The following is a 12,070-nucleotide window of genomic DNA, read 5'->3' as shown; positions in this document are numbered from 1 at the left end:
TATTTAAGTTCAGTAATTTCTCTTAAATGGCAATGATAATTGCCTATTAATTGTTATTTAAGTGAAATTACTAAACTTAAATATACAAGTTTGATAAAAATCATCATTAAAGGAGAAAATTTCAAATGGCATTTAGAGGCTTTTGCATCTGAACTCTTCATATGTTATATTGCACACTGTAAACACAATCAAAGCATCAAAAAAACATGAAGAACGGGTCCTTTAAAGTTTAAACCCAGGACCCCTTTTACATTAAACAACAATGAATGTAGCTTTACACTATCCAATGTTACAAAGAAACATAAAATACGAATTTTCGTCATTGACACTTAGACAGTATACATTATCTGGGTCTGTTAGTTTGACTTCACAAAAACTAGACTGCTACAATTTCAGGCTAACTGCAGGACAGGTGGCATTTTATTTCTTAGACAGAATGAAATACAACTTTTAGAGTGTACATAAACACATTTTAAAATAGATTTAGTGTCAACCACTGAGTTTGAGTTTCCTGCAGTAGACACAAGAGAGAATCTCCGCACTCTCTGACGGACACTGATTGCTCTCCAACCCCTCACTGTTGTCATTGTCTTATAGACGTTTGGTCAGGGTAAAATAGCTGTGTTTCTCTGATTGTTTTTGACACACACATGTTGCCACTCTGCAGTGAGATTGTAATCTCCTTTCAGATGCTTTATGGCACTGTGAGAGACAGATTACATTGGGTTTACTGACTCATGTCTGCCTCATCCCTGCCTTAAGGCTTTCTGCCTCCCACGGCCTCCTCATGTGAAATATCGTTTGAGGGGTTGTAGGGAAGATTCTGCTTGAAGGTGGTGGTGAATTGGGATTTATCTATTTGGTAAGCTGAAAGAGAGCAGAAAAAGAGCGGGAAATGGGGAATTGGGGGGTAGGACATGAGGAGTGGTAGCAAAATTACTCACACATTCAATGTGACAATTTTTTCTCTGTTCTCTTTTAGCCATTAGGTTTTACTCATGATTTCAATCTGTTTAATTCTACAGCACAACACTACGTCCTACTTTATGACTTTCAGACATCTACCTTAACTTCTTTGTCATAACTTTTTTATGAAACCTGCCCACAGGGAGGGATGATAACATACGACCTTAGGTTTTGCACACGTGGGCTGGCCTAGACAAGTATGACCCCTCTGATGCTTGAGTCAGAGATCTGCTTTCAGCTGGGTTGACTCATAGTACTCGCCATATTGACCTGCAGGATAAAAACATCATGCAGTTGTTCACCAAGCTGAAGAAGCAACCTGAGGGCAATGTTTAGTCATAACAGCAGAAAGTGTCCTGCTTCTATAACACTGTTCTGCAGGCCTAGTAAATTTACATGATCTTCAAAAGTTTGAGTTTAGTCGGACTAAACTAAGAATGAATCTTTTCATATACCAATCAGAGTTTGTGAATTCAAATTAAAACTATACTCTATACCATCCAAAAATTTGGGGTCAGTCCCCCACCTCCCGCATTTTTTGCTTGGCCAGGGGTGATTTTTGACATGTATTTGATCCTTTAAATATACTATTATACATGGGTTTGATCCCCAGAGGCACTAAAAGTATTACTTTAACGTTGAGTAAACATACCTGGCAAGTGAATTAATGTAAATTGTTCTTCTCCACATCAGTGCTGTTTGTCCTTATGATTTTGCCTTCTTTATTTAATAAAAAAAATGTGGCTAGACGAATGTTTTGCCTTAGGTGTGAGTGCCAGGTCATGTTTGTGTATTGCTGTAGCAGTCAGGATGGGTGGGAGACACTAAGCATGGGCCTGTGACCGTTGTACTGTCATGTTTGATACACGTCTATATCGCTAATCTCCCTCTCCATCTGTCGAAGCTGTCTGGCCCACCTAATCAGCATCTTACTTCCTGTTCTTCTCCTGGTCCTCTCATGTCAAAGGTCCACTGCTAAGATTATTAACAGTTATCCCATCAATGTGACCACCCACACAAACACACAGATTTTCACATGCTTAAAATGTTATACTTGCTGTAATGTTTCTTGCTTGGTAGTTTTACTTTCTAAAACTCTTCGGTGGTATTAATCTAGTTTACATGGTCATCTTAAAGAAGGCAGAAAGTAGGAAAAGAGTGGTGAAAGACATAATGTCCTGTTTGGACAGGCCAAATGAACCAGTGTGCAGTGTTAATGGTATTCAGGGATCAGTGTTGCAGATTAACCTCTGAACGACGGGTAAAGAGGAGAAATCCTTACAGAAGGGCTACTTAGACTAAAGCCGTGTGCTGAGTCTGTATCTCTTCTTCTTTGTTTAGATCATGATCTCTGTGCAGAAGTTCCAAGGCGCTTCCTCCGCTTGAGTTGCTTCTCTTGAAGTCAGTAAAGGAGGTTCACCAAAGACTGAGGTGTCAAGTTTTAAGAATTTAGATGCATTTGCAGATTTACTTTGACCCTTGATGCCTTTGGTAAGTTGCACTTGATTGCTCTGCAGAAAGCCTACAGCTCTTCGTGCCAGGAATGGCTATAGAGCACAATGTCACATAAGACTGTTAGGAAACACCTTGTTACTGAGCCCCTGAATGCTGGGACATTGCTTAAAGGTGCATTGTGTAATATTTAGGAGGATCTGTTGACAGAAATGCAATATCATATACATAACCATGTTTTCAGTGGTGTATAAAGGCCTTTCCTAATGAACTGTTATGTTTTTATTACCTTAGAATGAGCCATTTCTACCATGGCCCCCTTTTGTGCAGACATGTTTCTACAGTAGACATAAACTAATGTTTGTCACTATTCTGTTCTTTGTGCAAAGTCAGCAAATAACAGTGATGAACAAGTAACAATAATATTCACAATAACATATTTTACTGAATAATCAAGCAAACATGATTTCTTAAAGGGGTTATGAACTGGCTTTTTAAATTTTTTTATATTGTTGTCTGAGGTCAACTTGTGATGTTCGCTTGGATTTTACATTCAAAAACATCAAAATGAATAAGTAATTGGCTATTTTCCACCCTAGTTTTGAGCCTAGCATCTCATATTGAATACTTGGACGCCCACTGCTGTGAGTGGATAACAGTTTTGCATATTATATTGAGTTTTAACTCACTTGTCAGTGCACGTGGGGGAAATTGTTTTGAAAACTTCCAGTTAGGGTTGTTGTCGCAATATACCAGTGTTGATGATAATCGCGATATTCAATGCATGAAATATCGACATTGTGTTAATTTAGAGAGTGTGGCAATATTGGCGATAACCACGATGTTTAAAATGAACAGGACTGTTATGATAACATGACGCGTAAATACTCCAGCGCGAGTACCTGGTTGACCTCTCAGGTGGCTGTAGGCCTATTGCACCAGCTGCGGCTGACACTTATCAAAGAAGACGCAGCCCCGGCCTCGCAGCTACTCTGAGAGTGAAACACTCGTCCACACCCGAAAAAAGTAAGCTTGTCTGTATGGAAGTTCATTATGGGGTGAGAATTGTTGCATTATTCCAAATAAATAGATTAGGATCCACTAATAAATGTAAAGAGATTCGCAAAAAATATATCAAATTCACAAATAATTAAAATGATTCAACTCGTGATAAATTTGTGAGTTTGTGAAATTACTTTCCCAACAGCTTTTCCAACTTCTTCCGTCAAGTTTTAAAGACTCAGCAGGTCCGTGACTCGATAGTACATTAAACATGTATCATGCATTTAAAAGTGACATGCCCAGCAGACAAGCTATTTATCTGTTAAAACACTTGATCACACAATTAATATTTCATATGAGTCAGACTTAATAATTGTTTATTGTAAATGCTACTCACAGCATCCAAAATGAATGCAAAAATGTATGTTTTCATGATCCACTTAAAACCCCAGTAGCCAACATGCTGTTACATCTTTAATGATGGTCATTTGGGCTGATATTTGGTATTCTACATAATATGTATGTCCTATAGATAGCTATTTGTCACCACCATGATTGTACTTTTAGACAAAATAATCCGTTTTGTCATGTCTTATATCTTGTTTCCCCGTTTGAGTCTGTCTAATGTTACACTGGACAAAGCAAAGGTGCAAATGATGTGTCCTCCTTGTGTAGCCGCTACTTCAGAAGAAGAATGGGCATCCGTTTACTAGTGAATCATCGTTTTGCGCTGCGCCGCATATAGACTACATTGTCACTATGAATTATGTATTTAGCCAGCACTACTCAAGTCAGTATAACATTATTGAAACTGCCACGGCAGCCAAGATAATGGGCTATTTGCTTCTGACGCGCTGTCGCGCCGCTTGATTCCGGTGTAGATGGTGGTACGCTCTAGGATGGTGATCATAATTTGTGTGTAATCCTGACTTTATCCTGATGGAAATCTAAAAAAAGACTTAAACTCCAACAACCTTTTGGAAACAGGGTGATTTAACCACACAAACAGCTCAATTTGAATGAAGCGCCCATAGTTTACAGCTACATTTCAAGGGTGCAAATACCTTCAAAATGAATCAGATTCAGTTCGCGCCCCAAGTGTAAAGCCTAATGTGATTGGTTGTAGCGAGAACGTGCTATGATTGGTTGGCTCAATGTGGCCATTATCTGAAGGTGCGTTCCATTCGACCATAAGTGGACTGCGAAGTGGACTTCACAGGGTGTTTCGCCACCTTAAGTGAGATTCCAATCTGAAGGGAACGAATATGTTCAGTTCGAAGGGCACTGCAAACGGCGTAGGGAATAAGGGAACATCGGTACATCACTTCACAGGAAGTGGAGAGTGAAAATCAACCAACTGTCATTGTGCACTGTGTCACCGGTCGGAACTAATACAGCAGAGCCGTTGAAAGAGATTTGAAATTTAAAATTCTAACGGTTCTGAGTTTACGTACGTATTGAATATTCATAAATATTGTTATTATCATACAAACTAGAGTATTTATGAACGGTTGGGGTGATGAATGTATCAATAGGCCTAATATATGATTTTAAATTAAATAAAAAGTTATATGATAAACTGCGCGACTCTGTTGTTGCCTTTCTTTGATGACGTTGCAGGGCATTCCAAATGAGTGATTATTGACAGCGAAGTCCACTTCAACTGATGTACTGTACCGTGTTCAGGGAGTAGGGAGCAGTGAACACTGCGTAGGGACCCTGTCGAATGGAACGCACCTTGATTGTCTTGAGGAAACAGTGGGTGGAGTCCACTTATTTGTGGATTTGTCTGCACCTCTATGCTAGAAGTGTTTCAAAATGCAAATGCACAGAAAGCGGTTCACAAATAAATGCCTGGCAGAGTTGTGTTTGTGGCATAAAAAAACATTTGTAAATATATTTTTTTATTTGAAAATCTCATTTTTTTTGTGAGTTTTATTTTATTTTTTTCCTTCACATTTATTTGTAGATCTTAATCTATTTATTTGTGGATTTGATATATTTTTGTGAAACTCTTTACATTTATTTGTGGATCATAATCTATTTATTTGGTATAATGCAACGATTCAAACAATAAAACAAAAAACAATCAGTACCAGGGGTTTTCAAACTGGACCGCCAGGGAGATTTAAGGGAGTGCTGGGGTTTCTGGAAAATTTGAGAGAAAATCATTTATGAATTGAAACATATGAATTTACATATGGCTTTGTGTGGAACTAATAGATTGAATGTATAGAAATACCAAATTTCTCTTTTATAATATACAAAAAAATATATACTTGAAAAAGGAAAAATTACACTACAATACAATACAATCAGATTATATTTTAATCATTAGTTTTGGTTTTAGTACAATGCCAATTTAAAATTGTAATTTCATTTTAACTTCCTAATGTAATTTCATATTGTCATTTTATATTTTTCACACAGAGTATAAATAGGTCTGTATACTTGAAAGTAGCCTATGTAGCAGCCTAGTGAATTTTACATAGGCCTAGAACATTCAGAGAATATCAGACAGATATGATGAGGTTAGACATTGCTCTTTCGCTGTTTTATTGGACCTGAAACTGGACTCGGGAGAAGGAGTCCCTCAGATCTCACTTGAGTCTCACTTGTCTGCTTTCATCTGAGAAAGATTTGATGACTAGTATCCTCAGGACACTTTTCTCTTTGGGTATGTTTACTTGACAACGATTTACTATAAACGCAAACATTTTTCCTTTGCGTTTTTCGTGTACAGATGATAACGTTGTCAAATGATCCTTATTCACACGGATCGGCAAACATGACTAAAAATTCTGTATTATGCTGGCTGGGCAGTTGGGGATGTCGCTTTGTAAAGGACAACTAAACACGTAATACGCATGCGCATAACGTCACTGTTTCACAAATGTGTGTTTTTGTAGTATACACAAAGACGCTAACAGTAGGCCTATCGTTTTCATAAACTTGTACTTTGAATCCCTTTTTCAAAAGTTTGTGCTTTCAGGCTCCCAGTATATTGTGTAAACGGGCCCTAATTCATGGAGTTCAGCCTTAATTTTCTCAGCTCGCGACCAGCACACACCCAAACGCCGTCTTGTATACGCTCATATCAGGTGGTGTGAATATCATGTGCAGTTCCTGATACAAATACATCAAAGCTCCTTGGCCTCACCTTGGCTTCTTATTGAATGAATGAATATATCCTAACAAGGTGTCACAATCACTGAACTGAGAAATGGATCTACATTGTGCAAGGTCTCTGCTCTTCTGACCATGCAATGTCATGCAGCGCGGCCTTTATAGGTTATCTGTTTACGCTGAACTATCACATGAGCACATGGCTTCTGTTGGAGCATGTTACACAAGTCATCGACATCCTGGGCAGTGGGCTGTTTTAAACGGACACATATGACTATAAATATGATTCTGTATCAATATATTGATATTGACTATGAGCCAGTCAGATTTAGTTTCATAAGCGACCTGTGTTGATTCATGTCGGATATACAACTGATTTGTTTACTTTTAGCAAATGCATATTATTTATTCATAAATTATTACATATTTAAATACAATTTTAAGATTGTTATAATTTATAATAATTTATAATAGCCTACTTTTCATAATTTTATACTTTTCACACGGATCTGCGAAAATAACTAAAAATGCTGTGTTATGCAGACAGAGCAGTAGTTGGCGATTAAATGTAGTAAAAATAAAATAAAATATATATTATTGTGTGTATATATTAAATAATATATGAACTAAAATAAAAAATTGCACATTTAACACATTATTTTAAATAATTAGTTTGTTATTTAATGAAATTGAATTAATTTAAATATAAATTCATATTATTTATTATGTATTTTAAAAGATTTACTATCTAAAGACATAAATATTTCATATTCAGTGTATGTGTGTGGTACAGTAATCAGTGTTTGCCAGATCTCGCGCCAGTGACCTGTTAAAACACTCACACTGAGCTAGAAGAATTGCTTTTTGTAGGCAAGACTTCATGCATCATTCATGAAGCTCACCTCTTTAAATCGTCGTGAGGAGTGTTTTTTCCTTTTGAAGGAAATGCTCTGTTTGCTGTGAAGTTGAGAGGGGTGGATAAACAGGGCAGACTGCTTAATATTTTAGTGTATTACTCTTAGGGGCCAAGGAAAGGACACTTCAGCAGCCACAACTTAGACATTTTTCACTTTGCACCGTAATGTTAGCGTGTGATAAATGCTCAGCATTTTGCAGTGTATTTTTACCCAACTCTACTCGTGTTTGGGGATTTGTTCTCTGGCCTTGTTACTTTGCACCTTGTTGTAACCAGACGTGATAAAGCAACAAGTGCAAGATTCCATGTTAATCTGAGTTTTTTTTTTTTCAACTCAGGACTTTTGAAACAAAAATTATTCCCAGGGACCCACAGGTTTTTTTGTTTTTTTTTAAATATAAAGAGAGCTATATATGTTTTCAGCTATATACATACCTGTTTATGCAGACCTATTTCTAAAATTGTAAGAAAATATGTTTCCAAAATCAAATGATTAGGTTTTGTATGTCATTGTACGAAAGCTAAAATAAATGATATATTTTTTCGTAACAGGTATTATATAGAAACATTTTCAATGCTATTTTTTTATCTTTGAAGTAGTAGTTTAATTGGTTTTCTAAACAACACCATGTCTACACCGGAGTAGGAAGAAGATGTCCGCACTGGACGCAACAAAGCGACCATTGTTTGTTCTTCATGTCAGAAGAAAGTGTGTTCGCTTGAAATGCATCAGAAGTCGAAATACGCATCAATTTACTGTCAGGAATTTGTTGTGCCATGTCACTGATTTCGCTTTGCACCGCTAACATCTGGTATAGACACTGTGCTAACTTGTGTTACTGTATATGAATCCATTAGGAATTATTGTAGTTAAATTCTTCTACTCTTACACTGCAGAAGGTTTAAGCTTCTGATTAGTACAGTGTGTGAATGAGTCCCCAGAATGACAGTGAAAGTGTGTGTGTGTGTGTGTGTGAGAGAGAGAGAGATGAGAAAAGGGAGAGAGTGAGCTTGGTGGCAACAGAAGCCGGTCCAGATTGAATGCAGTGCTCTTGGGTTTAGTGCAAATCCTCTAGGGATCGTGGGCAGTGTGGAGGTCACAGGAGAGAAGCCCAGCTCTGGTGCTCTGCCTGCCAATCAGAGGGATTCACAGCAGCAAATGGGATCCAAGGCTCTGACTTTGGCCAGACTGCTCTCTGGTTTGGGGAATGAATTGTTGAGCATGCTTTGCCAGGGAGCAAGAGAGCACGTGTATCAGCCAGACCACCATGTAAAAATGAGAGGAAACAGACAGCAGGACCTCTGCCACTCCGCTTGTCTCCCTTTGGGAAAAGAAGCTGGCTAGAGAAGATAGATCGTGAAAATCCACAATTGCAGTGGCTTATTTGATTGGGTTTAGTGTTGGGTCTAGTTTTTTCTGTTCGAAAACCACCTAAACAACATCTGACCCACATGTAGAGAGACCAAACACATTTTTTTTTTAATTTAAAATTTAAATGTATTTGAAAAATTATAAAGTTGTCTCTGTGAACAACTGAACAAAAATATGCAATATATTTATATGTATCTCTCTCTCTCTCTCTCTCTCTATATATATATATATATATATATATATATATATATATATATATGAAGAGTTCAGATGCAAAAGCCTCTAAATGCCATTTGAAATTTTCTTCTAGAATGATCATTTTTATCAAGCTTGTTTATTTAAGTTCAGTGATTTAACTTAAATGGCAATGATAATTACCTATTAATTGTTATTTAAGTGAAATTACTGAACTTAAATATACAAGTTTGATAAAAAAATCATCATTAAAGAAGAAAATTTCAAATGGCATTTAGAGGCTTTTACATCTGAACTCTTCATATGTACACACAGTATATATTGTGTAATAGTTAATAGTCTTTAGATTGTTTGAACTCATTTATGTAATTAAATAGAGAAAAGCCAATCATATGCTTATAAATCAGATAAACGTTATTCAAGCTAATATTTGTCTTTATTTAATGGGCATCCATAGACTCGTGTACAACATGGATCCTCGATGCTTTATTTTTTGTGGAGCTTTACTATGGAGCAGTTTTAAGGAATTGATAATGAAATTCTCTTGTTTTCATGGTGTGTGTGCACTTCAGACAATCTTGTCTCTATAGTTTGACAAGAGACAGCAGTAGGGAAATCAAACTGGAAGGTGATACTCATTCCTAAATGCCGCAGGTGTTACATAAATCACCCAATGACAGGACTTAAACAAATCTCCCATGGCTTTTCCCTCAGGATCGCCTGCTTACAGTAGCTCTATGGATTTTGGCCCAAACAGAGAAAAAGTACGAGAGAGAGAATTGGTGCTCTTATATTCTATGATATGTTGCTCTCTAAATTGTAAGTCTGATCATTTGGAAAAGTAACAGCACACTCCTCATTCATGTCCTTAGCAGTTTGCACAAACAGTGCTGCATGCTCTTACGCACAAAAATGTAAAACTTTTACAAGGATTTGCGTTTTTTAAACCCCTTACCTTAAGTATGAGCAGTAGTAATGGTGATGCTTGCCTTAGCAAGCTCCACTAATAATGGAGACAGCGATTTTTATGGGAGTATTAAAGCTATCATGTGCAATATGTCCCGAGGGTTTAATTGCTCCTTGAACTAATTCACGCTGTCAGACAGAAGTGAGATCCATATGGGTGTGAGAAACATTTCTCAAATCTTTGATGCATGCACATTATACAGGGTTTAATACAGAGTCTTACACAGAGTTAAAAAAACAACAAAAAAAAAACAGTCAAGCTATCCTAGTGGTGAGAGTAGAGTTACGTAAGAACCTTTTATGATAAGCTTTGCTTTTAGTTGGGCGAATTAGGGTAATCAGGGACTAGTGATGAAACCTAAGCTCTGATGTGTACAGTTCTTGCACCATCAAATAAATTGCAGAAGATTTGCCTAATTTACACTGTGAAATCTTATGACTTCACTATACAACTTGCAGTTAGGTAGCTCAAACAGTGCATGACTAGCAAAACTAAAGTGGTTTGATTCCTTGGGAATGCATGAACTGATAAAATGCACTCTACTATTCACAAGTTTGTGAATATTTTTGTATCGTTTTTTGAAAGAAGTCTCTTATGCTCACATAGCCTGCATTATTTGATGAAATATACAGTAAAACAGTAATATTGTGAAATTTTATTAGACTTAAAATGAATTCTATTTTAATATCATGGCTTTTGTCGGTGATGGCACAGCTGAATTTTCAGCTTCATTATACCATATTCCACAATTCAACATATACGAATGATTTCTGAAGGATCATGTGATCAAGAAACATATCTTATCATTATCATTGTTGAAAACAGGGGTCGACCGATTATTGGCCTGGCCGATTATCGGCGCCAATATTAAGCATTTTTATGGTTATCGGTATCGGCCATTTTCAAAACCGATTTGCCAATAAAATAAATCAGACGCGTGATTTCTTTTAACGTTACCACACACACACACAAACACACACTGACTGGAGCACGTGTGACTCTTGCACTGTTTTCAGCCTCAGCCGCATCATTATATGAGGACATGATTGCATAAACATCATCTCCAGACTCGCTTAGTCACTTCATGAGATTTTTTTATGCTTCAACTGAGAACAATTATCATCATATCATAACGAAAACTCAAAGATCTCCATGGTAACCCGTCAAAATAAAAGTTCGGTTTTTCACAAAGCCCTAAAAATGCAATTTTGTTAAACTGTAAATAAATTGAATAAGTTTGATGATTTTAAATAATTAGAAATGCTTTTTGATTACTAAAATTTTATTTAAACATTAAAATAGAGTCTTTAGAGTGCTGCTGGGTGCTCCCTATAATTTTTTACAAGTTATTATTATTAATAACAGTTTTCAGATTCAATGATATGTTTAAAATCATTTAAAGAAAGTATTTGTCAAAAGCCTTTGTTATTCTTAATTTTGACATTAAGTTACAGTTTTACATCAGACATAGGCTATAATATAAATATATATCAGTTCAAAATATCGGTTATCGTTCTATTTGATCTGTAACAATCGGTATCGGCATTGGCCCTGAAAATCACATATCGGTCGACCCCTAGTTGGAAACAGTTGTGCTGCTTATTTTTTTGTGTGGAAATTTTCATGAATAGAAAGTTCAAAGGAACCGTGTTTATTTGAAAATGAAATCTTTTTTTTAATATTCTAAATGTATTTTACTGCATGCCGTATGATTATGTGCTAATGTCTGTCCACTGCAGGGTGCCACCTGGATCAGATGCCCCCGCTGCCTCTGCTGCGACGGCACCTGCTGCGACTGCGAGTCAGGGCAAACCATCACTGCGCAGGATCAAGGGCCGCATCCACAGAAGCAAGAGCCTAGACAGCATAGATCTACTGGACTGCAATGTGAGTCGTTTCAGTGCACGCAGAGATGATGTTTGTTTTTCACAGGCAGAGTGGGAACTTCTATTGAGTCTGTGCTAAGAAAGTGTCATCAGCTTAGCTTGTTTGTGATGGAATAATTGAGTTACAATTGCCTCCATTTTGCTCTATGAATAATATAGAAGGGTTGCGATGGGGGCTTCTGATTTTC

At 36.9% G+C, this 12,070-nt stretch overlaps 1 protein-coding gene across 10 annotated transcripts in view; it reads left to right on the top strand.

The window, feature by feature from the left end:
* tjp1a (tight junction protein 1a) overlaps positions 1–12,070 on the top strand; it is a 125,780-nt gene that overhangs the window by 2,990 nt on the left and 110,720 nt on the right. For all 10 annotated transcript variants that reach the window (XM_089129551.1, XM_089129558.1, XM_089129557.1 and 7 more), the window contains exon 2: positions 11,736–11,883. In XM_089129551.1, the coding sequence (XP_088985677.1) occupies positions 11,736–11,883 (148 nt within the window). The remainder of the gene's footprint in view (positions 1–11,735; positions 11,884–12,070) is intronic.

Source organism: Pimephales promelas, chromosome 1 (genome assembly GCF_988280905.1).
Source record: "Pimephales promelas chromosome 1, fPimPro1.hap1.1, whole genome shotgun sequence".
Lineage (NCBI taxonomy): Eukaryota > Metazoa > Chordata > Actinopteri > Cypriniformes > Leuciscidae > Pimephales > Pimephales promelas.
This window is presented reverse-complemented; position numbering and strand designations above follow the sequence as displayed.